General features: G+C 40.8%; 1 protein-coding gene across 1 annotated transcript in view; it reads right to left on the minus strand.

Moving 5' to 3' along the window:
• pkd1a (polycystic kidney disease 1a) overlaps nt 1–27797 on the minus strand; it is an 80226-nt gene that overhangs the window by 32697 nt on the left and 19732 nt on the right. The window contains exons 4-23 of the mRNA XM_054780319.1: nt 26420–26491; nt 25161–25324; nt 21985–22235; nt 21467–21727; nt 21202–21370; nt 17623–17800; nt 15459–15673; nt 13367–13488; nt 13131–13281; nt 11412–11674; nt 10874–11236; nt 10203–10679; nt 9927–10058; nt 8569–8744; nt 7959–8089; nt 4545–7168; nt 4219–4416; nt 3812–4111; nt 3280–3716; nt 1884–2034 (exon numbers count right to left, since the gene is read on the minus strand). Coding sequence (XP_054636294.1) covers nt 1884–2034; nt 3280–3716; nt 3812–4111; nt 4219–4416; nt 4545–7168; nt 7959–8089; nt 8569–8744; nt 9927–10058; nt 10203–10679; nt 10874–11236; nt 11412–11674; nt 13131–13281; nt 13367–13488; nt 15459–15673; nt 17623–17800; nt 21202–21370; nt 21467–21727; nt 21985–22235; nt 25161–25324; nt 26420–26491 — 6835 coding nt within the window. The remainder of the gene's footprint in view (nt 1–1883; nt 2035–3279; nt 3717–3811; nt 4112–4218; nt 4417–4544; nt 7169–7958; nt 8090–8568; nt 8745–9926; nt 10059–10202; nt 10680–10873; nt 11237–11411; nt 11675–13130; nt 13282–13366; nt 13489–15458; nt 15674–17622; nt 17801–21201; nt 21371–21466; nt 21728–21984; nt 22236–25160; nt 25325–26419; nt 26492–27797) is intronic.

Genomic DNA, 27797 nt, shown 5'->3' on the forward strand with positions numbered 1-27797 from the left:
CCTAATACGAGTTTCTCAAATAGTAGCAGATCATTTGACTCACTCTTTAAAGGAAAACTGCCCTTTTTTTTGGAATTTTGCCCATCCTTTTCTCTGAATTCTAAAGATATAAAAACAACTAAAAATACTTAGCTAAGAATGTACGTATGTAAAAAGCTAAGAATGGGAAACACTTATTCTGCCTTTAAAGCCTTCTGAAAAAAACTCCAAAAAGCGCCAACAACGCTCCATTTACATATAATGTGACATGCATTTTACCAAGCTACAGCGACATTGTTATTATTATTAGCATTGTTACACAGATCAAACTACGTTACTGGCATACTGCCATCCCTGCCATCCCTCACCGGCTAGCTACTAGCCGGCTAGCGACTAGTTTTGCCACACACTCGCCCGCAGCGCGTCAGCGCCAAGCTCAAAACGCCACAGGCCACAACCAAAACGTAATGCTACATGTTAGAGCTGCTGCTACTGATGCTGTGTTTTTATTTTTTAGTTTGGAAAAGTTAACGCTAGGTGTAGGCGTTCGTTTCTATGTTGCTATGTGAAATCAATGCACCCAGGGAGGACGTTCCTGTAACGCTTAAAACAGTGGTCACCAACCTTTATATTTATATATATGTGTATATGTATATGTATATATACAAACACACACACACACACATATATACTGTATATACACACGCACACGTGCACATATACAGTATATACTACATGCAAGACCTTTCAGTGTGTGTGTGTGTGTGTGTGTGTGTGTGTGCGTTTGCATATGCATGTGTGTGATGTTCAAGTGTAATTATCAGGGTGCCAGCTGTGAAAAACTGAGTCGATCATTTAACAGTTGCATAACCCTTTAAATGCCTGCCTGCTTAGAAAGGCAGCACACGCGCACACAAACACACATTTGTGCCGGACACACCCATCCTACTGGGTCTTATTTTGTGGTCTACAGAGAGAATGCGCTCCCACCCAGCCTCAGATGTGTTGAGTGTGAAAAACACTAAATGAATTCACACTCACTCTACATCCAAACACAAAAACTTGCAACGTGTCCTGAGCTGTGAATTCCTCTTTTCTGTTGTTTGGTGCTCATAACCAGATGAGCATTATATAACTTTTCCAGAGCACTAAACTACAGTATGTATTGACTGGCAAAGATGTTTTGGTGTGGAAATTTTCCATTTTCATTAGGTTAGAGCCAAAGGTGGAGAACACAAAAAACAAGAACAAATTCCTTCATTTTCTATGCCGCTTGTCCTCATTAGGGTCGCTCTACAGCCTATCCCAGCTAACTTAAAATAAATGTTTGAGTGCGATATTAGACCACAAAATCTACTTGAAGGCCCATATGTCATATGTAAGAGCAAAGTTAGTAAGGAGCCTTGCACTTCTGGAAAGAACAAGGCACAAAGCCTTGTATACTGTATAATGTTCTCTGGTATTAACATACGTAACATATGGTGGGCAGGTGCGGGGTAACATTTAAAAGCACGTTACAGCCAATCTGCAGACTACAAAAAAGGGCCATAAGTATCATAAATAATGTAGGATTTCACGAACATACAAATACACACTGTCTGAAGACACACACATTGAAATTCATATAGCTAGTGAAATTTAGGACGCAAGAAATAGTTTACCGTGTAATATTAATAATGTGGTGTACAACTCAAGCTTTTGAATGCAGTCATGTACTATGCTGACATTATGTAATTCATTCCTCCATATTTACAAATGATCACCAAGCAAGGATAAATGAGATGGTTTTTTTTACCAAATATGGACATTAAAAGCACAAAAGAAAAAATCTGAAAAAATGTGCGGATCCACTCTACATTACAGTGTAAAAAAAACAAAAAAGACAATTGCGTGCATGTCCTCACCTTTGAGGTGCTTTGGCACTCCCAGTGGTAGTGGAGTAGTGACTGGTTGTCGGGGTCCATATTGGGGTCGTAGGACTGCTCTGCACTGAGTTGGAGGTCCTGAGTCCTCGACCACACCCTATAGGTACCACCTTCTATGATGGGCATAAGCCTGTCAGAAAAACAGCAGAGGCATAGAATTGACATACAACCAATTAAACATTTGCACACTTATAAACTTCTTTTGTCTTTTTGATTCATTTGATTGCTTTGTTGTAGGGATGCTCCTATCAGGGTTTTATGCTGCCGATTCCGATAACGATCAAACATGAGTGAGATAGGCTGATACCGATCAGATGGATTAACTGTACATTTTTCAGTTTATTTATGATGACTGCGATTGGCCAGAGAATTCCAAGGGCCCCTGGCAAGTAGGTAGTTATGAAAAAAGAAACTTTTGGGCGGGTAGTTGTTCTTTGTCTTTTTTGTAGTATTTGACACAAACCTCAATTTAATTTGATGCACATTTTGGAGTAATACGATTACATGGGAAATAAATTGTTCAATAATTTTTTTTTTTTAGTTCAAGATAACAAAATTAACAGAATAAAATAATACAAATAAATATTTTTATTCAATAGAAATCTGTCCTGCTTAACTTAAACTGGCAACATTTAAATTGTACACTAGTTTATTTACCAAGCAGAGCTCCACTCAAACAGTATGGCCATTGTCTTTATTATTATTTATTTTATTTGTCGTTATATAAAGACATAAAGTCTGAATTCAACAGTTATAAAAAACTACTAAGAGTTGAAGCAAATATTCTTTGACTCTTTGTGAGCTATTGAAAATCACCTGGCTAGCTAGGAGAGCCCTGTCATAGTATCACCACCGTAAGGCTGGAGACAGTATGTGTTTGTGTTCATTAAACAACCACACACAAATAGTGTTTTGAGGACAATACATAATTCGTATAATGACAGCAAGAGAGCAGGATTGCTCAGTGACGCTTGAAAAAGTACATTAAAAGTATGAAAAACTATGTCTATATCAAAGAAAAATTCAATCCACATATTTGTGTGGAGTGCATGTCACTGCGTCAGGTAGCGTTACAACACGAAGTTTTAAAGACATTTTAGCTATTTAGAAGCTTGAAGAAAGTGAAAACATGGACTGAACATGAAATCCCTCACAAATATCACATGTGATATGATGTATGTAAATTATGATAATATCTTATAATGCTTAAAGTTATTAATAAAATAAAAAGTAGTTACAAAAATAATTTGAAATAGCGAATTCAAAAATCTTCACTCTGGCTATTCTAAAAATTCCAGTGTTAGACAGACACACATGAAATACCAATGATCCTTTAAACAAAATTGCGTAAGGTGACGTAGAACATCTCACTGACCGTGCAGCCATGACGCTAAGTTGCAGACAGGCACCCTTCCTTAATGGCACGCCTTCATATGACAGTGAAAACACCAAAGTGTAGTTCCCTGTAGCCAGAGCCATTTTGGGCAACGACAGCTGTAGCCGCCGCACATCTACCTCCACCGGGAGGTCAATGACTGCATTAGACGGCTGAGAGGGTTGAGCCAAGACTCCAGATGGAAAAAGCAGGTCATTATCACAGGATGGTGTTGAGAGAATTTGCCAGAGGTACTGTGCTCCATAGATGACACAGCCTTTCCGGTCAACAGTGGCCTCCACAAAAGTGGGCTGAGATCTCCAGATGGCGAGGCGGGGGGCTTGAACCACCTGTACCTCTGGTTCCTCGCACTCCAAGACACTGATGTTTACTTCTACCTGGGCTAACACCCAGCTCACCAGATTACTGCAGTTCACCTTGAAAAGTGAAAAACAAACTGAGTGAGTACAAATACTAAACAGAACTCAAACGTCCATTAAGATCAATGGCTCCTTCTGTACAATAAACATACTTGCACCATGTAGTTTCCTGGGTTCCTGTACTCATGACCCACAGTTGTGGTGTTGGTGTGAACTGGAGTAGAACCATCATTAAATTCCCACAAGCACTCTACAGGATGTGATCTGGGTGTCACAGAAGCAACCAGAGCGACGGTCTTATTGACCAAAGTGTCGCGAGGTGTTGCATAAAGGACTGCATCCAAAAGCAGGTTCTGCACCAAAATGTGCTTGGTGATGTTCTGAGCATGCAGCGCATTGAAGGCCCTCAGGTAAATGGTCAATAAACCTGGTTCTTCTGGTATGTAGGCTACCTGGGATAGTGTGAATAGACAGGAGAAACGTCACAATTTGTATACCTCACAGCTGAAAAAAGTAATATGACATATTATTGTCATAACTGTGAAGACAAACATTTTACCTCTTTGCCAATATGTGAGGTCTTGTGGAGGTGGTGCAGGTCAAACGTCCAGAGGAAACTAACAGGTTTACCCGTTAGGATGTTTGCCGTAAATAACCTCTTCACACCTACAGGGATTGCTGTGCAGCTTCCTTGGATGGACAATCCACGCAGTGGCTCCATCACTTCAACCTGTAGGTGTCTCCTCTTGGAACTTACCTAGATTGGTAAATGACAACACATACAAATACATATAAGGAATGAGTTCAGTTGAAGTATTTAATATCTAAAAGAGTAGGATAGTGAGGGCAATGGTTCTATTTTAAGCAGAAACAAGTTAGCTTTACCTGATTGTGAGCAGTGAGGTTCACCATGTAGGTATCAACCCTGCTGAATACGTGCACATAGGTTTGGTTGAGTTGTGGGGTAATGGTTGCATCTCCGCTGATGCTGAGTATCAGGCGAACATCTGAGCCTGCTGCCAAAGAAATGGTGAACTCCACCTTCTCACCAAGCACTGCTATCTTTTTACTTGCCCTCAGCTCTAGCCCCTGAATCTTGTCCTGAACAAAGAACTCCTTTGAAACGACTTGTCCACTGACATCATTGGTGGCATTCAGCACAACAGTGGCTGTCTTTGGCTTCTGAAACACCACAGATGTTTTCTGTCCTGTTTCTGTGATTCCATCCAACATCCATGTCCACGTCACATTGGTTCCTGTCACCACCTCCCCCTGGAGCGTGACAGTGACCCCTGTTGCTATGTAACTTTGCTCTGTCACATTGTTTACTGTAAACCCAAGCCCAGAGATAACTTCCTGGACGCTGACCATCTCAGACACAAGCTCAGAACTAACTTCATTGAAGACCTCCACAGTAACATGGTGTAGTCCAGGACTAGGAAAAGTGTGAGTCTTCCAGAATCCGTTCCACTGCAGAGTATCTCCATTAACAAACCAGCGGTATTGCAGGTCTGAGCCCTCCAAAGTAGACACTGACAGATTAGTAGGAGCATTGACAGCAACAGGGTTTTTGCTGATCTGCAGATATACTCCTCCGGCTGGGTCTAGGAAGTGGATGGTTCTGTTGATAGACAGCTGGCCCAGGAGGTTAGCTGCTCGAAGAATGATCTCACATGGCCCCGGTGTAGAGAAATTTACTTCCACAGTCTTGCCACTTATGTTGAATCTCGAGTTGATAGGATCGTGCTCTCTGATGACATTCCAAGTAAAAGTCATATTGGTTCCTTCTTTTAAGCCTGCATGAAGGTGGAGAACACGGTTTGTAGCAAAGCAACAACCACCCATTCCGGTGCCTCGACCTATTCCCATCTCCTCTTCGGGTAAAATATACAGTCCCTCCAGCTCACGCTGAACAAACAGGAAGATACTAGCTTGGGCCGTCCCTACGTCGTTCTCCGCTGTCACAATGATATTAAAAGTGCCAACAGAGCGGAAAGTGTAGAACATGGTGTGGATCCCTGGGATAGAGGTACAGCGGTCGCACAAGATCCAAGAAAATCTGACATCATCTCCCTCTACCATTTGAGCCTCAAAGTGGACCGAGGCATTGAGAGGAACATTTACCAGGCTTGCGTTGACCGTTAACCCACGAACTGGCGCTAGCACAGCAATGGGTAAAACAGTGTAATTCCTGCTGACTGAGTTGGTTGCTGTCAATGTGATGTTGTAGTTACCAGAGAAGTTGTAGGTGTAAGGGACACTGTGGGCGGAAAACAGATTCCCATCTCCAAAGTTCCAGGTGTGAGTGACATCAGGAGATGAGATTGGGGTTGTGAAAAAATATGGCTGCCTAAGTATCAAGTAATTGTACTTAGTGCCATTATGTAGAATTACAATTGGCCCGATTGGCATCTGAACCTCAACGAGAACACTAGAATTACTTGCGGAGATGTTATTGGAGACTGTTACTGTCACTATGTAATAACCTGGATTTGCATATGTTGTCACGGCATTCCCAACGCCATGGATCACCACAGGTTCTTCCTCTGTACCAAAGTTCCAAAGATAGTTGTAGGTAAACTCTGGGTCGGCTCTGACATGCAACCAAATTTCTTCACCGACAGCATAGTGTGTTTTCTCAAGGGTGAGGTTGATGCTGGTTAAGGTTGGCTCCACACACACCCATCTAAAGAAGCTGGCTTTAGAAGCCTTGTTGATTCCACTGGAAAGACTAAGAGAAAGGTGGTAGTTCCCGCTTGTCTTGTAGGTGTGTGACACTCTGGGATTTCCAAGGTGTGTCTCGTTAGGACTTCCATCTCCAAAGCTCCATTCATAAAGATTGGCTGATGCATTGCCAGACACCCATGTTTCAAAGTTGACCAAGGTCCTTTCTTGGACACAACCAGAAGGCTCCATCCTGACAACTTGAAATACATAGACCTGCACAGGAACAAGTGTCCAGCCAGAGCTCACAGCATTTGCAGCAGTCACATTCACTGTGTAGTTACCATCTTTAGTATAGCTGTGAGACACGTGGGGTTCAGATGTCGTGTAGATAGTCCCATCACCCATAGAAAATGTCCATGTTATGTTATTACCTGAAGCAAGGTGGGCTCTAACTGTAGTAGGACTGTTAAGTTCTGTAGGAGAGGAGCTTTCAGCTGTCAAATCTTCAATCTCATCAAATACAAAAATATTGGCACAGGCTTTGGTGTAGCTGATGGTGTTATTTACGGACACACAGACATTGAATGCACCACTGTGTGCATATGTGTGTGCCACACGGCGACCTTGGGACTGAGAAGAACCATCCCCAAAGTTCCAGTCATAGTGAATTCCGTAGGGTGAGGGCAAAGGGTGAGCCTCAAAATCTGCTGATTTTCTGGCGAGGAGAAGTCGCGGCTCCGTCTGTATATCAACACGAGTTAGGATGCTGTAGACACTCATGTTGATGCTCTGACTGATGTTCTCATAACGATTGGACACTGACACTAGTGCTGTGTATATTCCTGTAGAAACAGAGTAAAACAGTAGAGACATTGTAGACAGGTAAAGAAGAGAACATAACATACAGTATGTAATCATTAACCACAGGCTTTAGAGCAGCAGTGTCCAAACGTTTTCCACCCAGGGCCGTATACTGAAAAATCAAAGAATGCTGGGGCCAATTTGATATTTTCTATTTTGTAAACAAACACATGTAGATATGCTAAGACGTTATATATACAGTATTTAAAGAAAAAAACAGCATCTCGGGTTTAGGTAAAAAAGTCTCCTGCTGCTGTTTCGTGCTTGAATATGTAATATATACATAATAATAATAATCATAATAATAACACGAGCTACCGTAACCCATGCCAAGCTAAAACTCAACTTTGAACCCCCAATGTCACTTCCTGTCCTCCACACACCCGGAACACATTTATTGCAACACAAATAAGCACGAGTTTTAAGGTGACTAAAGGGTGTTATTACATGACTAAAGGGCTCTAATAATGTTGAAAAAACGTATATGTCGTAAACATGTTTTCTATGCTCTAACTACAAAAATATTCCATTCAAAAGACAGAATCAAACGGAAATTCACTTATCACAGTTGGGTCTGGAACCAATTAACCGCAATAAATGAGGGATTACTGTACTGCTCTTTTTTGCTGTTGTTTTTTTTAGTTTTCAGGTTTAATTGAATTTTTAGAATGTGCCAAGGGCCATTAAAAACAGCTGTGAGCCAAAAATGGCCCCAGGACCGCACTTTGAGACACCTCTGCTTTGGAGTATATTATTCCTACTGAGTGTTACCTGGCTGAGAGTAGATATAAGTGATATTGTTGCTTAGTAGGACTTGATTGGGGAAGTCTGGGCAAAGATAGGATGGAGCGTAGGGAGGCTTGAATTCAAACTCTTTATATCCCCCATCACCAAAAGACCATCTGCAGCAGGAAGAATGTGAAACAATCCAAATTTGAGCTTGAGAAAAACATGCAGCTTAAATTAATAAAAGCACTGATGACCATTTTCATCTAAACACACACACACACAGTCAAATGTTAACTGGAAATTAGAAATCGTCTATGACAAGGCAATGGAAGGTATGGGTATGGAGAAGTGGAAACTCAATAGGACTCAGTGGACAAAGACTGGTAAGAACGAAGGAAAGAGTGTCCCACAATGAGGAGGGTGGTAATGTGAAGAAGGGAGAAAACTAAAAGTGGAAAAAGGGGAAGAAACCAAAAAAAAACGTACAGGGGAAAAAGCAGAGTAGAAGGAAAAATTTGTGTCAGCAATCTATTCTAACCACATAGTTATAAAAAAGGCGAATAAGAGCAGGAAAGAGTGGAAGAAAATACAACAGCTAAATAAAGAAATAAGCATGAAAAGATCCATTCATCCATGATCTCTGTGTTCATACCTAAAGGTGGCCATTACAGACATGTCCACAAGCACAGACGCAGTAAGTGTCTGAGTAGAGCCCTGGGGGACCACATCTGGAACACCCTTCACTGTAAGGTTGCTCATAGGTTGCAGACGGTCCACAGTGACGTTGAAATGCTCTGTGAGGCTGCTGATGTGGTTCATAGCCGTCACCTGGAAAAGATGCCAAACTAGTTTGAAGGCTGACTTGACAATAATGCTGACTATATGCCACATGATTTAAGTGACTCATTTCTCACATGTGGTCCAGTTTGGCTATGTATCATGTCAGTAAATGTATGGAATCCGATCTGAATCAGGACTCCACCACATGTGCAAAAAAGTATAGCCTGTTATTGTGAGCTAGTAGCATGCACACATCTACTCAAGCAACCATCTGAGAAACCACGGTGAGAGAGCATTGAGAGGGAAAATAAGGTGGACTAATGCCAAGGACTTAGGATAGGATTATGGGCCACTTGAAAATAGGACTCAAAATCTGCCTTTGCCACCTCAAAATTAAGGCACAAGTATAACTCTATAGACAATAGACGTCCACCTCCAAAAATATCTTCGAGCTGCAGCTTGTTAGGGCTGACTATTGTAACGCATTGACCAGTCTCTTTCTCCTCACCACCGCTCGCCCACGACACAGAGCCAATAAGCACCGTTGTAATTTGCTCAAAGAGCCCACAAGTCCGACCCACAAAGTAGGGGTGACCAAAGTGCGGCTCTGGGACCATCCGTGGCCTGTGGCTAATTTGTCATTGCATCACTGCAGAAACTAAATATTTAAAAAAAACATCAAAAATGGTAAAAATTGAGCAAAAGGCACAGTGAGAAAAAGCTGAAAAGTTGAATAATAACACAAACCTTTGTATTTAAAGACAAAGCTTTAAATATCTATTACTTTTTACTTTACAGTCACCAAAATAAAAGTAAAAGTTGTGTGTGTGTGTGTGTGTGTGTGTTTGTCAAGTTAATACCTAATTAATCTTAGTTGTGGATTGAGGAATGTATTTTCTCATTTTGACATTACCATCCAATTGCATTACAAAATGACAAAATGAGGTAGTCAAGCAGCAGATCCAGCAGATGGTGCTGTGTTGAAAAAACCTAACTGTGTGTACCAGCTGGCACACACTTGTAATGTGGATTACAGGGCTGGAGTGAAATTCCATTGCTGCAACGTCATAATTTGTTAATCAAAGGACAAACAGATTGTCGGTAAAGGTCCATTTTAGCTATCTTTTTACAGGCCAGATTTTTGAATTATTTCTTGTATTAAATTTATGAATGTAGCTACTGAGAGTATATGGATATTATGTCACCTCTGAGCATGTGAAGTAAACTCACTGTGAGCTTGTAGACTGCAGCGTGCTGGTAGATCACATTGAGGACCGTGTTGTAATAAGTGAAGTACGGCTTGTCATCAACTGTCCATTTGAATGTGGGATTGGAGCCTTCAAGGACTGATGCTGTGTAACTCTAACATAAAACAACACACACATAATAAATATATGTCATAGAAGCCAGCACAAAGTACAGTGTAGTATGAAACATGAGCTGAACACTTAACATAACAGTGCAGCAACAAAGATACAAATGAACAGATTAGATAACAAAACACACCACGACTGACTCCATGAGGACCCTGTGAGCTGGGAACGGCTCGACTACCAGTCCTTTTAAAGGTTCTTCCAGGTGGACAACCACAGTCAGGTTGGATTCTGTGACATTGTTATGGGCTTCAAGGTCCACCTGTATTGGTCCTCTATGCTCCTCTACCCCCAAGTTTAGATCCAATGCTGCATAAAGGCTTGGTTCTGCGGCCTCCATCTCTGAATGAGAGCCATGCTTGCAGAGTGTGGGATTGGATAGAAAATTTGAGGGACAGTCTGATTGAAAGGTCACGTTGTGATTACTTCCTCGCTGAGATGCTCTCGTGATGTATCGGGACTGGACGTGGAGCAGCAGCCGAGTATTGTTGGGCTGCAAGTAGAGGCTGCCATTCCAGAGAGGTGGGTGCAAGATGGTTAGGCCCAAAGGGGGCACTACATGCAATGGGCATGATGCCGAGGCTGGATATGATGGCTCAGCAGAGGTCACCTGGAATTAAGTTATTGCAATGTCAGAGGTTGTCTCACTTACACACAAAAAAATCAATCTTGACATTTACATTTTTGCTAGGGTTTTTTGGGTTTCATGCTGGAATTACAAAAAATGTTATTTTGCATGTGTGGCTTCCTTCATGTTGGATATGAGTCACTGCATGCTGGGATATGGCATACTTTAACTCTTACCTGCAGAGTGTAGAGTCCTGGCTGGGATAAGCCGACAGACAGCTGTGCTCCCTGCAGCAGTATCTCGCTGTGTCCCACATAGAGCACCCTAATCGGGCATACCGCATCCTCCAGCCAGCCTGCCTCACCAGTTTTCAGTGGTGCTTCCAAGTCAAGATGGGGCCGAGGGTCCACACTGTGGCCAGCTGATCGTCTGCTTGAGTTAATCAAAATCCACTCAGATTGGTTGACGACTAAAACAGGCTGTCGCCACATCGAAGTTGGAGTGGACTGGCAGCGAAGAAGGGATGCTCGGCCTGCATCATGTTGTAGGGCAATGACGTCACCAGGGGAAACCAAGATATCTTCTAACTGGTCTCGTACCTGAACAAAGCGTGTTTTAGGGAAGGCAATGTTAAAAGTAGACACAAAAGTCCCCGAGTATATTTGATCTAACTATGCACACAATAGTAGTTACGGTGTAGCCTCGGAAATTTGAATGGTTAGGCGGTCAGAACAATTTGCAAAATGCTGACTATGACTATATCTTTTCCCTCACCAGGATGTTTGCAGCTGGCCCTGCTGGCAGGGTGAAGGTCACCTCGTCTTGCAGGGTGTATTGAGGTCTCAGAGCTTCAGGTGGTAGATGGGGAGCTTGGGTGCAGTTTTGACAGGAGGATGGGAGACACGGGCTAGAGAGGGCAAGGCACTGCCGCTGGAAAGGACACCACTGTTGTAGTTTGGGACAAAGGGGTGGCTCAATGTCCCTGGTTTCATATGGGACACATGTAGCCACTGGAGCGCAAACTGGACCTTGACAACCTGAAGCAAAAGATTGATTGTATTTTTTACAAGATAATACATACAGTATTACACTCCAGGGTTTCCCCTAGGTTTTTTTGAAGCTGTGGAGGTGGGCTGCTTGGGAGGCGGATTGCCGCTGCTGTGTTGTGCTGCTGCTGCGTCTCTGTGGCAGGATTTTTTTTAAATATTTAAATGTACTGTCGCTCCTAATGTCAACATTAGGGGTGTTTTCACAGGCTTGAACAACAAACGCATTCAATAACATTAAAAGCCTTTCTCTCTTCCTTTTCTTCCACAGTTTCAAAGTTTACAGTTCATCAATTCACAATTCATCAGGTCAAAATTCAAATCAATATGGCAATGAAGATAATTACACATAATTCCTTAACAGTTGTGTACATAAACTGAGTAATATGTCAGTGAAAATAGCTACGTAGCGTTCTTCATGTATTACGTCTCGTTAGCATTTGCTGTACAACATTATATCTTAATGAGCTGTGGCGCCCCGCCGATCCATTACATGTAGCGGAAAACCTGCACTCACTGAACTCTTTTCCAGTACAGTGGGACCTTGGTTAGCGTCCACCCCTCGGTTGCCTCGGTTTGCGTGCATTGTCCGCGTCTTGTCGTGTTGCTAATACACTGCGTGAGTCCAACTGTGTTCTTCCTTGTTTGAACATCCTTCCTTGTTAGCAGCCTACTAGCTAGCTAACAAAACGGCACCTTCTTTGAAGATGTGACTATTCCCAAAGACACATTGTGGCAGCGAGATCAACCATCACCATCTTCCTGTTTTCAGTCATGTCAAGAATCACCTCTTCGGTGAAGGTAAACGTAACCTTAAATGTTCATTTTATCCCTTTCATTCATCATTTATATGCATTCATATGCATTTAGAATTGTTTTCTGCATGTAAAACTGTAATTATAAAACTATTAAAAAAACATCTTTTGGTGAAATTTTGGTCTTTAGGAAAATTTGATTCGGTTAATGTCCGTTTTGATTAGAGTCGTAATTTCTGGAACGAGTTAATGATGCTAACCAAGGTTCAACTGTATCTGAAAATGTGGCCTTTAAAAATATAATAATGCTCAATTATTATCAAAGACATATTTCATTTACCTGCATCATTTTCACAGCTGTTTCTAACACTGTATTTTGGTCACTTTATTTACAGTAGCTACACGGTTTTGCTATAATATTATTCTTATATTGTTTCACAAGCAGTGCAGCTCCCGCATCATCACATCTTTGAGGTATACCCTCTTTTCAGCTGAGATGCACGAGCAAAGGGACAGGAGGCATTCAGGCAAGACGTTCCTGTCACATTCAAAGCGTTCTTTCATGTTGACCAAGATAACAACTTTAGACAAGCTTTGTTAGTGTGTGCATGTGTGATAGTCTAGGTGTGAGCGCAGGTGGCTTGTATGTAGAAATGTGCGTTTTTTACGGATCGTTTGTGTGTGAGACTCACTGGGCAGGAGCAGGTGCAGGCCGGGATAAGGACAGTGAGGTCTGTAGGTCTGGAATTTAATATGAATTTGTGAGCTGAGCTCCTGCGTGACAAACTCGAGGGAAGACAATCGACCCGCCTTAACAAAGCTCAATGCCGGAAAGAGCAGTAACTGAAGGAGAGACAGAAAAACAAAATGGCTAAGTGTTAGGAAGAGAAACACATTTGTCAAATTAAACATTTGGCTAGTACTTCACCTCTATGGCAGTGCTTGTTGGATGCGCAGCAGAGAGTGGTGTAATAGGCGGAACAAGCAAAGAATTGACAGAGGGAAACGCTGCCAGGCCGACCATGTAGATGCCTGCATCTGGAACACGAACTGTTGGGGGGGGATTATATAATAATTCAAGCAGTCATGACAATACAACAAAATTACATTTCATTTTTTATTTATAGAAGTACAATAATCCCTTGTTTATCGCAGTTAATTGGTTCCAGACCCAACCTTGATAAGTGGATTCCTTCTTTATAAATTGAATATTTTCAGAGTTAGAGCACAGAAAACCTGTTTGTGACTTTCTACATATGGTTTTTAAGCAAATACCGGCACTGCGTGGAACGTACCAATACAATGCACCACCCAGCTGTGGTTGTGTTTTCAGGCTGTGATGTATTTTTCTGTGGACATACATTTTTGTGGGCTAAATGTGCATTTTTGAAAATATTCGTGTTCATTCCTGCTTGAAATTTCTGCTTTCCGATGTGACTGTATCACGAGCAAGGAAAAGGGTTTTGGCGTAGTTGTTCGTTTCAATAAAATGATTGTTGATCAAACGCCTCCCCGCCTTTCTCTCCCTGTCTCGGCAAAAGCTACAGTATTTTATATCCACATGATCACATTACAATCTGCGAAATGCGTAACCCAAAATGCAGCTGCGGATTCCGTGTTTCCAAGCATGCTTTGCTGTCGTTAAAATGATCGCTTTTGACTGTCTTACGTCTCTTTAAGGCGTTATTTTGTACAGGCAGGGTGTCATAGTTAAAGTGGTGACTTTTCTAGTCGTGTACAATTAAATTATTTTCTATATTTCATTTCTATTTAATACTTTTGGTGTAAATCTGGCACCCTTCGTAAGAATGGTTGTGCAATTCGTGCTATATATAAGATTTCATTAATTAAATCAATTTCATTCTTGTGATGACAGATCAGTCTAGATCCTGAAAAAATGCGGCCCAACTCAATGCTATTTTCCAAACAGTTATGTGGACTGGATGAAATTGCTAAATTGCATGTAATAATAACTGAGTGGGCCTGAGTTTGACATGTATGAAATAAGCCAATTTAAGACATTTTTAGAGATTAGGGAGATTTAGGACTCATACTTGCGTGTGTTATTGGAAATGTGTTCCCTAGGGGAGCTGAGTGACGTGTGAAACGGAAGTGATGTCAGGGTTCAGAGGTGGTTTTCAGTGTGTTTTTATCAGGGATTATTGTGCCTGTTTTGAGATAATTCAAACTTGCAATAAAAGCCTGTTGTTCCGGCCATCAAGTCTGGTGCTTGTGTGTCTCAATATGTGACCAGTATAGAATAGTAATACATATAATGCGTATCATTGTCTTTGAGTGCATCTTTTGAATGCCTTGTATTTTAGGTCATTTAGCTATTTTTATGCTTGAAAATGCTCAATTTAGGCAAAAATATACGTAATATTGTCTTAAATATGCATATTCAACCACAAAACAGCATGATTTATTAATTAATATATTCATGAAAAACCATGATAGAGTGAAGCTGCGAAATTTGAAGCCCGAGGGACGACTGTATTAGGAAGGAATTATCGTTGACCTGCATGTTCTAATTAAAAAAAATCTTGCATTATAGTGCAGGTGTTATAAAGCACATTTGGAGAGCCCACCCATGCCTTTAAGACAAGACCATGCCGGGGTTTGGGCTAAGTCATTGATCTTTTCATTAACTTGGAAGAAAAAAAATCTGAAGGGGTTTTGGATCCTTATCTAAAACTTAGTCAAAAGGTTTAGTGATGTCAAAACATTGATGTCTGAATTACAGTGTGAAAGGGAATGAACAGGTCATCTGTAAAAATATAATCCAGAAAATTGGTTTAAAAAAAAAAAATAGAAGTTAAAGATGTATCTCTATCAAATGTTTAATAAATGTGGAGGAGTTAAGAAATTACAGTTTTAATAATCCTTCAAACGTTCCAAAATATCGCAAATTTAAAGAGCTACCATTTTTAAAACATGTCGAGACCACACAAAAATGTACAAGACAATAACGGTTTAGTCGTTTCATGTGCTTTATCCATGCAATGACATATGAAACAAACCTTGAGGGCTGTATTGGCAGACAAACGCCCGCTTGGTGTTGCATGGATGCAAACTGGTCTGCGCACGCTGATCAAGGGACACACAAGAGTTTCCACGGAAAATTGGGAAACGAGGTGGCAGGCCTTCCTCTCCGTTCTGGGCATCAGAGCCATTGACCCAGCGCAACCTGCCAGGGGAAGTGACGTCACTCAAGCCGAGCCACACTCCTCGTTCCCTGGAGAGGCGAGAGACAGGTAAGATATTGATTAATGCAGCTCCTGCTCAATAGCCAGCGTGGAGGCTGCTCCAGATAGAAACTCACAAACACAGGAAAAAAAGCACTAGGCCTATGCAACGTTTAAAAAGCACATCTGCTGATTGTTTTCAGTTCAGACAACCTCCTTTACTCGCCTTTTATGCACATTGATAAACGCAAGCGTAAGAGTGACATTGCAATCAGCAAGTTCTGCCAGTTTGTGTGCAATCAATAATGTAGGCTTTGAGAGAAGCGCTAGAAAATGTCCCTTGATTGAGACCCAGTGGGATGTCAAATGTTTAGTGTGGCCTTGTTATTTGGATGCATGAATTCGATTTTCACACCATGGTTCTGTCAATGGATGTTTTCTCTCAATCCATTTGACTATTGGCTGAGACAAAAAACAATATAATATTATTATTATTTTTCAGACATTTTGTTTGGTGTTTGATGGTTTAGGCTGGGCAGGGGGAATTTTGGGCACCTGAAAAAAAAACCTAATTGAAAACACACATTTCTTCCACTCCTACATTTTCTGTGACTTTTTGGTCAGGTATTTTGTCAACTTCTCACATCTGTGAAAACGACGTCTGAAGTGGACAGAGCAGAGTAAACACGACACAGGGTCTCTGGGGCAAAAAAGAAGAAAAAGAGGAAGAAAAACGTTCCTTATGTAAGCAAGAGGGTGGAGAAACTGAAGAGAGAACGATGACGGGGGGGGGACTTCATCTACAAATAAGCTTTTTCTTCTCTCCTCCACTTTAGTCAACAACAATCCATCTACACACATTAACACAGACACACACACATTTGAGGTCTTATTGCAGGATGTCAAAGTTATCATGCAGCTGTGCTTTTACAGATGTGCCGGCCATGACCTTCAATCCTTAATATCAAACTTACACTGTTGTTTTGTGTAACAAGCAGAACCCAGCGTGAGAGTGGTTCAACTGATGTTCATCCAAACCCTCAACACATACAGTATATTAAATACAGTGACATATATTGGAATTATTATTACCATCATCCCACAAATAAACTGACCAAAGCATATACTGTATAGCAATAAAATGAGCTTCAATGCATGAAGTTAATTCAATGAAAAACAAATAAGATACGGGTGTCCTTTCTTTTGCTTCTGGAAACAGCTGGTCTCAGTTCACGAAAAGACTTACGGGTGCGCTCCCATAAATGAATTAAAAGCTACACTGGGGAAAAATAACATTGCTTATTAGTTACCTTTCTGCACTTCATTACATCATACAAAGCTCAGAGAGAGGACAAACGCTCACCAATGTTGGCCGCACTTTTGGTCTCAACACTCAATTGTCACGACAATCATTACGTATAAAGGTTCTATTGTAACGTCTACCTGGATGTTGTAAAGCCTGAATTATGTTGCAGCGTTATGGCACTTGCGTGAGGCATGCAGACTGACTCCTCCCCCTCCAAATCCTACTGCGGAGGTGGACATGCACCGCCAAAAAATTGCAACTTTGCGTCAATGGTGACGTGAACCGTAGAGCTATGATTAGTCAGCTAGAACATGATTTCTGTTTTTTCCCTTCTGCAAAAGGCTCAAAAAGTCTGCCAAAACGAAAGAAACAATGGCGCAAAATGAGGAGCATTTGAAAATATGTGCAATACGCAAATATGAGCAGTTATATGAATATGGTACAAATATGAGCGGTTTCAGAGCACGGTGAACAATTAAAGTGATGGATGTTCCACATCGATTAGTTCTACCTCCAACAGCAATCTGGTTTTAATCTGATATTAATACTGATATTCAGTAACTGGTTTAATGTTTGAGAAAACAACCCATTGTATATCATTTTGTATTGATCTGACAAACACACACACCTGATACATGCAATGCAAAAATAGATCCCAAAATATAAACACTTCATTTAGACAGAACTACTCACTGTGTGACTTTATGAGCCAGCAGGTTGCGCAGCGCGTCACCTCTGACTATTGCCAGATCCCCGCCGCGGTCTAAACACTGTTGGTGAGCATCAGTCCAGCTCAGCTCCCCTGGAACAATCTGGAAACAGCATGAGGACTCTGCGTGATAGACCCCATCTTTTGGACAGTAGGGAGAGGCTGACAGGGCACACATATTTTTATATATTAGAAAATAATTTGTGCAGGATAATCCATGACAGTCATATGCTATTGTGACCTCAATAATAGCAGCATACAATGGTCAGTTATTATGCCAATATGTTTACACTTCACTGTAAAAACATAACAAGAATGGACACCTGTGACACATCGGCAGGGGAGGCAGGGCGAATAATGAGAAAATAAAATAAGTATTTAAATTTGTCCATTGAACTGTATTCTAAATGTATTTTTTGTTGTTTTTAACATTTTCTTAAGTAAAAATGGCTGAATTTACACATTTCCTGATCAAATACAAGGAAGAAACCTACAGTGAGGCTGCTGTGACCATCTTTTCTCAGCATAGTGCGCAAGCCCAGCTGTCTGACTACACCAGTGGTTCTCCATTATTTTCTGTAATAACCCCCATCCACCCCCCACCCGACCCCTGCCTATTACTACTATTGAGAAACTGATAACATCTATTTATTTAGCTATACTGTGCAGACTGAACTCAAAACTGAAACCCGTAAAATGCAACAAAATGGAGAGCTGTGACGTATACAAGCGTCAAATCACATGCAGAGTACGATAAATTTGTACATGTTGGCAGGTCTGCACTGACACTGACAAGTACTCCCTGCTTCTCACAACCCTCCTAACAGTTCACTGTGCCCTCCCAGGGGGACCCGCCCCACTATTTGAGAAGCACTGAGTTGGATCATGGCACCAGTTTCTGGTTGTCAGCATGTCGCCAATAATATAATGTTGCAGATACATTTATTATACACCTTGACTTTCTACAGATTGTGTAATGCCTTTAATAGAAGCGTGACGTCATTTATTCAAACTTTTACAGCAAAGTATCAGAACTTTTCCTGGAGGAGGGTATGGGGCATGTATTTCACATACAAATAAAAGGTAATACCACAAATATTTTTCAGTTAACAAAAATAAATAAATAAATGGGACTTTTTCTAACAACAGAGAATTATTCTCTTGTTTTTCTTCTCAGCAGGTCAGGCTTTTTACAGATTGGTGATCGAAAACTGTAATCGGTGCGCCACTACTCTTTAGTATAGAAAAATTCATACTAAGAAAAGGCCCAAACCCGCAGTCAATCACAGGGCACATACAGTAGGACTAAAACTCACATTCACATGCACACCCACTGTTCGGAGCGGGAATCAATCACACATTTACTGAATTAAAGTCAGTCAAGTGAACCAATTTACTAGCTACTTTGATGGAAGAATGCATCTAAGACACGGTGATAGCTTACACCTCTGTCTCAAAAACTGTCACTTTGTGAACAGCCCTAAGTGTATTATTTTTTAATTTCAAGACCAGCAAGATAGATTTGCAGGTTCCCATAGTTCATACTGTACCTTCTGTGACTCTAGCTGTTTCTCACATTTTCAATTCCGGACTTTAGCCCACACACTATGAAACCTGCAGCTTAAACAATGATGCAGCTAATTTATGGCTAAAATAACCACAGTTCCCATGATGCTTAGAGTGCAGATTCAGGAAGTAGTGAATTTGAGTAGTTAAGTTGACGCTAGTATCACGTTTTAAAGTCTTATGCAGTGATGGTGTTTTGATCTGAAAATTTTAAGTAAGTTTGATCAAGGGTACAAATACAACAGCTTTCGCTTAGACTGCTTGGGCCACAGCAGCTGTTGAACTCCTGTTTCATGCTTCACTCATCAGAGCTACGCTGGGAACACAGGGCCTCATTCACGAACATTTTCTTAAAATCTTCTTAAGAAGTGTACTTAAGAAGGCTTGGGTTGGAAACTGCGCCACATTCACGACACGTTCTTAAGTAGGGATAATCGTTCGTACCGGTGTTCTTAGGTTGATGAATGCCAACGGGGATGCACGTGCATGTAAGGCCTAATTTGCATAGGTCACCGCCTATTATTTCCTATATAAGGTAAAAAATGTGCCGTGCGCAACAGGCAGCTGGAGGCGGAGATGGCAATGCGCAAGGGCAAGACAGAGAAGCAGCTGGACAACAAACAGAAGAAAAACTTCAATTCTACTGAAATAGAGGTGCTTTTACAAGTAGTGACCAAACACAAGACCACCTTATTTTCACGTGTATCCACCGGTCATCAGGCCATCCAAAACGAGTCGGCATGGAGCATCATTGCAGGAAACGCGCCACCGCAGAGGTTAAAAAGAAGTGGTTTGACTTAAAATAGACTAAAAAAAAAAGATTGGAAGGCACCGGAGGGATCTGGAGGAAACGGGAGGTGGGCCATCAATCAGAAACCAAACCATTTCGGAAACTCTAGAAAATATTTACACAATCATGATGGAAAAATAAAGTCAAAATACATAGTTTGTGTGTGACAATGTATTTTTTCTGTGGTTACATTTGATTAGACGCTGCCTAATTAATACACAGCCCCGTGCTCTGGCTCAAGACGTGGCTGGGGGCGCATGGCGTTATCTGGGGGTGCTACGTGTGCAATAGGCACACCACGTTTCATTGCGATGTTATTCTGATGAGCCTTCACACCTGCAAGAACAGAGAGGGAAGCCTGAAGCCTGAAGCAGGACATCAAATATTCGTCGCTTTCATCAAATAAATCTACATGGTCCCTTTACATTCTCTCTCTGCGCAGCGCACGTCCAGCCAGCCTTTTTTTTTGATGAATTGGGATTTGAATAAATATTTATCGATGGAGTATATTTTAGTTGTTTTGATGATAAATAATTGTTGGGATATTTTATTTGCACTACATTTTTTGGGATCAGGTTGCAAAATCCATCATGAGGGCGATTGCGCATTGAAAGTGCGAGCTTTGCTTGTGCGTAAGAGTAATCCTGAGCGTTCGTAGAATTTGTTCTTAGATCTAAGAACTGTGAGTTAAGAACACGTTTCGTGAATGCCAAAAATCTTCGTAAGAAGGCTTTAAGAACACATTTGTGCGTAAGAACGTTTCGTGAATGAGGCCCACAGAGTGTAGGTATGATTATAGCGTGTCTTTCGATGTAAATATCCCATGTTACAACGTGGACACCTGTGGCGTATAGACAAGTGCAGTCTATATAGGTACAAATTTTTTTTTTTCTTTAAATCAGGTGGGTGTGGCTTATATTAAGGTGTGCTCAATAGTCCAAAATTTATGGTACTTACCTTGATGCAAGACACCCCCAGTCACATGAAGGGTTTTTTTTGTGGCAGGTGTGCCCAAAATAGCCATGAATGCCATGAAAAAAGCTTTAATTTTACATCCCCAATTGAAACCAGGATAATTCTAGTAATTTTTTCTCCCTGTAAGTTGGTTTTCCTGACAAAATACTTTCTCCAGTAGGAAAAAATTATATAGAATTGTTCTAAAGAGAAGTCTTGCAAGCTACATAGGAATCCATAGCATTTAGCTCACCTTTGGTGATCTGTTCATCATCTTTTACAATCTTCCAGTCCACGTTCAGGCCAAGAGCCCCCCAGCTGACGAGCGTGACTTCCAGACTGCTATTGGCCACAGTAAGGGATGGACAGTGGAGCTCCAGTTTGGGAGGAAATGCCACAGTCACTTCTCCACGTGCAGACACCTGGACACATGGAGATGTAGCATCAATCACATGTGGAATATGCACATTATTGTACATACAACACATAGGATCAATAAAATTATCTCTGTCTCTCACCTCCTTGTGTCCAGCCCAGGCTATCACACTGACCGCATACTGCCCTGGAAGTCCATATTTGTGTGTTGACATCGTGCGTTCTGTTGTTGAGGTGTTGACGCGAGGTGAAAGGTCGCCAAAATCCCAGGAGAGCATTATTGGGGTGACGGAGGACGACACTGAGAAACTGATGTAGTCATGGACACTTTGCAATGCGAGGGGCTTCAGTAAGACCGAGAAGTCAACTGCAAACACGTCATGGGCCAGAGTCCACCCACATTCCTGTGACCCACATGGGAGAACATTTGTAAATAAAATGAATTTTACCATTATGACACTTTGCTACTATTTATAAGCATCTAAAAGAAAACTGAAACCTATAAAACGCTATGATACAGCTCTTCTATTGGACCTCAAAAGGTCATAATTGTTCACCAAATGAAGGGTCTGATGATGACGTATAGTTAAATAGCCAACATTAATGTAAATGAAACATGAGCACCTAGGCAGCAAAGTTTATTGTTTGTGTCCGTGCATACCTTCATGACATTGGGGTTGGTACATGCAGCAGAACACTGAGATTCGCTGATGAAGTTGGGCTCAGAGTTTGTACTGCAGAGACACTCGTGCCTCGCCCCCAGACCGCCATAACGGTGAGATGCTGCGAAACACACGCTGTTACACTGTTCACGCGTGAAGTTGCCCGAGGTGGAGGATGAGAAGATGACAAGCTCGCTCCGCCCCCCTCCTCCACTGCTGCTGTCTTCAAGACAGGCGGCGTAATTCAGACCTGGAAAAGGAGCACATGTGACTTAAGCCTTAATTTATGGTCTCGGTTAGGTTAGGCCTTCGTTGCACTGGATCACGCAAAAACCTCTAGACTGATTTTGGCTTTTGCATGAAAGGTACATTTGAACCTCGGTTTTCGAACGCCCAGTTTTTGACAAAATGTTGTCACAGTTCTCGTTCACTGCCCTGGTTATCAAACATTATTACGCGTAGGTGTGTCTTAGAATAGTCGACTATTCAACGATAATATTCAGAGGAATGTGATTTGACAATCAATCTCGCCATCGAATCATATAAAATGCCATGTGAACAAGTTTACATGGGGGATGGCCACAGCTGCTGTTGAGCATGCATCTTTATAAAGAATGTCTTTATTTTTGTTATAAATAGCCTATTTTGATACAAAAACAGCCTAATTTGTGCTAGTAAACAATTCAAAATGATGTGTGTGTTTAAAATCACCCGCTTCAGTGGCACAATGCAAAGGAGCTGAGGAAGAAGGTCAACATCGACGGGCTTCTTCTTGGCTTATAATGGCTACTAAAAAGATCATCCTAAGTGTGGAAGTATATTGAAAAGGTAAATGATGTCTCCATAAAGTGAAGCGCAACTTGTGTCTGCAGCTTCTTACACATCATGCGACAACCACTATCATTTGAAACGGGTAAGGCTGCTATGCCAACTTCATTTTATTTCCCGACAGTGAAATTTAAGCCAAGAAATTAGGCTGCTGACTTAGAGTTTTGTCAAGTTTTTGTTTTTCAAGTCATGTTTTTCCTATTTTATGTGCACTTTTCTGATGTGTGCCGACAGTGACCGTGTTCTGGTTTTGTTTGTCTTGCTTTCTGTGTCACTAAATAAATGAAGGTCCTTTTTTGCACACCTACCATGTTTATTTGTTTGTGAGTGTTGTAGCCTGTTTCTTTGAGGTGGACAAAGTCACAAATGAGATGTTTATTTGTTGGAATTGCCATTGGCTCTGCTCTAAAAAAAATTTTTTTTTAAAAATCGAATATTAGCCAACTTTAGACAAAATCCTTTGCCGAAAACAGTCCTAATTGCGTGTGACAAATTTCACTGTAAAATATTACCAGGATTTCACAGGGTGCTCATGAGGTCGCAGGGAGTTCATCAGCTGGGAGTTGATGAGCTCCCGGCGATGGCGCCCGGTAGCGGGCAACCATTGGCCAATGAACTTCTCTGATTGACGCAGAGAGCTTTGATTTCTTATTTTAAACTTATTGGTCTTATATATTTAAAAGCTACCTTTTGATTGTTAGTTGCTGTGTGATAAGTTTTTTAAGATATGTTTCTAAGATGAAAGCGTGAGTCAAACAGTTATATTGAGTAATGTATTGAGTATTGAGCCATTTCCAATGGCTGGATAAGCTTGTGAGTTTTTTTAATAGCTTAATAGCTTCTGGCAAAGAAAGGGCTACTGTTTCCTCACTGACTTGTGGGCAGTACAGTATCTAAAGGACTAGTGGTAGTTCATAAGTATAGAAGATGTCACGAGATTGGAAAAGAGTCATAAATTAGCAGCACCAGCGTATAAGCCGCAGCATCGTCTTATATACTGGAATTGACGGTAACAGTACAATCACAGCTGTCAAATTACAGTAAATTACTGTAGCTATTTCACAGCAAATGACTGTCATTTTACTGTAAAAGTCATTCAATTATTAGCCAGTAATTTACCGTGAATTTACATAAAAACAATTTTACAGTGTTGTATTTTACCCTTTGGCACATGAATCGTGTGGTATTCATAAAGATGTGGACCGATACTCCCAGTTAGGCAGTGACAGACTGTTTATTCAGACAAATCTCAAGATATTTACTTTATACCAGGGGTGTCCAAAGTGCGGTCTGTGACTTGTTTATTATTGGCCCGCGGCACATTGTAGATGTAAAATTAAACACAAAAAAAACTGTAAAAATGGGAAAAACAGAGCAAAAAGGCACAAAGTAAACACAATGTAATGATACTAATAATGAAAATAATAATAATAATAACATAATGCCTGAGTGTTAAATATATGTAAATAGGTTTTATTTTAGCCTTTTTCCATCCATCCATTTTCTATACCGCTTCTCCTCATTAGGGTCGCGGGGGTATGCTGGAGCCTATCTCAGCTGACTTTGGGCGAGAGGCGGGGTACACCCTGGACTGGTCGCCAGCCAATCGCAGGGCACATACAGACAAACAACCATTCACACTCACATTCATACCTATGGACAATTTAGAGTCACCAATCAACCTAACATGCATGTTTTTGGAATGTGGGAAGAAACCGGAGTACCCGGAGAATACCCACGCACGCACGGGGAGAACATGCAAACTCCACACAGAAATGCCCCAGGGGAGAATCGAACCAAGATCTTACCGATCTCCAGACTGTGACTGTGTGGCCAACATGCTAACCACTAGACCACCGTGCGGCCCCTATTTTAGCCTTTTTATAAAATGAAAATATATATACAGTGTATATATATATATATATATATATATATATATATATATATATATATATATACACACACACACACACACACACACACACACACACACACACACACACACACACACACACACACAGTATATAGAGTGTATATATATATATACTGTATAAATATATCAAACTGGCCCCCTGCATCCTTTGATTTTTCTGTATGCGGCCCTTGGTTGAAAAAGTTTGGACACCCATGTTTTACAGAATACTACAGTATTCTGTAATACTCATTCAGTTGGCAAAGTCAAATAAAAATGTTGTCTAAAAATGTTTTTTATCTGATGTTGGGTTCCCAGGGTAAATATATTACTGAAGCCAAGTTGTACAAACATTGTATAGGACTTTAAAAAAGATAGGGAGTGCCCATGATTCTTGTATCATGTGTGCGTGTGTGTTCCTGTACAGTATAATACCGCAGGTGAGCAGGCTGACGTTGAGCAGGGGTTGGTGGCGCAGCTCAGGAGGGTGGTTACAGAGCATAGCATCAGGCCGGCGAACTCGCACGCCTTTCTCCTGGAGCCAGCTGACTAAGCGGAAGAGCTTGCAGTCACACTCAAAGGGGTTACTGCTTAGGTCACTGCGAGGAAAGGAACAATGATACAAAAGTTACACTATGTGCGATGTATATACAGTCAAGTGAAAAAATTACGACAAATCATTTTTTTCACATGACTGTAAATTTCATTTGCGGCATCCCCTATGGGTTGTGCTATAATTGCATTGGAAAACATGTATAAATATACAGTACCCTCAAAGTTTTAGCATGATTAGAAAAATAGGCAATGACTTATGGGCAATTAGTTGCTCAGTCCTGCACGTGCATTTGGTGGTGTGGCCATGTTTTGCAACAATAAAATAAAATAAAATAAAATAAAATAAAATAAAATAAAATGAAATGAAATGAAATGAAATGAAATGAAATGAAATTAATAAATGTATATTTTTATTTGAAGGCAAGCAAGATGTATTTGCATGCCATAGTTAATACTGTACTGCAAATGTGCAGGGCTGTAAATGCTGAACCGCCGATGTGCAGGGATCCACTGTATTCCTAATCAGAGCGCAGGTGAAACAATAATTCTTGCTTTCACCTACTTGTTTGTCTCAGCATGTATGGATCCTGATGCATTAAGAAAAACGTAGCTAATGAAACAACTTAAAAGCAAGGATGCAACAACAAGTGTCTTAATATAGCTGAATGACAATAATTATGGCTTAGAAAGCAGCAACAATGTGACTTTGTCTCAGGGTAGGTGTGATCAGATGTACAGGGTTTGCATATTCTCACTACCTAACAACAATCATTTTTCTACTCTTTACATACAACTATGTACCACTCACATGAAGCCAAGTTTTATTACCAAGTTTGATGGATAAACACTGGTACCAATTGGTTGGCTAAATTAGCCTTTAGTGTTTCAATTATGCTGATTCCCATTTAAAATATGAATAGAATGACATCCTGAACATGTCCAATTACTTTGCTACCTATGCTAACTATGCATTCTTCATTTACACGTTCTTTCTGTGCTTGTTACTTGCTTGCAAACCTCATGACAAATTCTTCATGTTTTTGTTACCTTAACTAAATGGTCATCCAGTGATGATGACTGTGAAAAGATTGTCCGAAACAAAAATATAAGAGGTAAAATACAAAATTGGGACAACTTACATTTGCGTTAAATTGCACAGGTCGTCGCATATTCTTTCTTCTATCTTGGTAATTAGGTTGTTGCTCAAATCACTGATGGGAAAAAGCAGACAAACACAAGAGTGAGAATAGTCCCCAGTTTCTGACTCAGCTTATCATTTTATAGATGTGTATAGTAGGGCTGTCAAATTTTGTATCAACTTAATCAAGTTTTCAAATTAATAAATCATGATTAATCACCATTTGCAACTACGTGAGAAATATCCCCATTTTTACTATATTTTATGAAAAGAAAGATAAAGGACCACACATGAAACGTATGTATTAACAGCCCCAAACAAACTGAAAATTTAAATCGGGCTAAAAGATACCACATGTCTGAAAATCTATTTGCCTAAAACTAGTCTGTTTAATAGTAGCAGAACAATTGAATCGTTAACTTTGTTATTATGAGTAATGTGGGGTTGCGTTCAACCACACTGCGTAATTTAGGTTGGATTCACATGTTTTTAGTGTAGATGTATTTTCTGGGATGTCCAAGCATGCTTAAATGCAGCATATTGTACATCCGCAGTACGACTTACATTTGTGAGTGATAAGAATATCAACTTATTGTTTTCCTTTGTTTTTCTGTTAATTTAGACCACACATACAAGCATAATAAAGCCATTGCTGTGATGTTCGGCGGGTCCTTGAATGCACCTCGCGGTCGCCTAGAGACAATGAGAAAGTGTCGTTCCAAGGATGAACGGACTAGAGACGTGTTGAAAAGAGCGTCAGGCTATGTGTGACTGTGGGGATGCTACACTGTACTGCCGTCTGCCGTCATAACAGAGTTGTGGCTTGCCATGATGTGCGTGATTTTAACAGAGTTAATGAAATAAATTAGTTACCGCCATTAATGCGCTATTTTTGACAGCCCTAGTATACAGTATAGTAAAAGTGGGTATAGACTATTGTGTAAGTATTACTCCACTCTGCATTATTGCATTAATTACGGTAGGCTCCATTCCATTTAACTTTCAGAGAAGCAGCTTCCTGCTTTTGCTTAGGAAGGTTACTCCAATTTTTTTTTGAATATTCTGATATGAAATAGAAAAAGCCTAACCATCAATCCATCCATTTTCAGGGCACTTAAAGGCAAACACATTCACACCTATGAACTGAGCCTCCAATAAACTCCAAACTCCAAACGAGAGTCAATGGATCTCCAGACGGTGAGGCAGACATGTTACTGCCACTTGCCACAGTCATGAATCATAATTCATTCCAACGTGCACATTAACAAAATGATCATAACATTACACAGATAGACAGATAGGTGCCAAAACGTTTTCCGAGAGCCATATATTGAAAAATGAAAGGTGCCTCTTTAATATGTCATAAACCAACACAAAAA

This window comes from Dunckerocampus dactyliophorus, chromosome 6 (assembly GCF_027744805.1).
Source record: "Dunckerocampus dactyliophorus isolate RoL2022-P2 chromosome 6, RoL_Ddac_1.1, whole genome shotgun sequence".
Lineage (NCBI taxonomy): Eukaryota > Metazoa > Chordata > Actinopteri > Syngnathiformes > Syngnathidae > Dunckerocampus > Dunckerocampus dactyliophorus.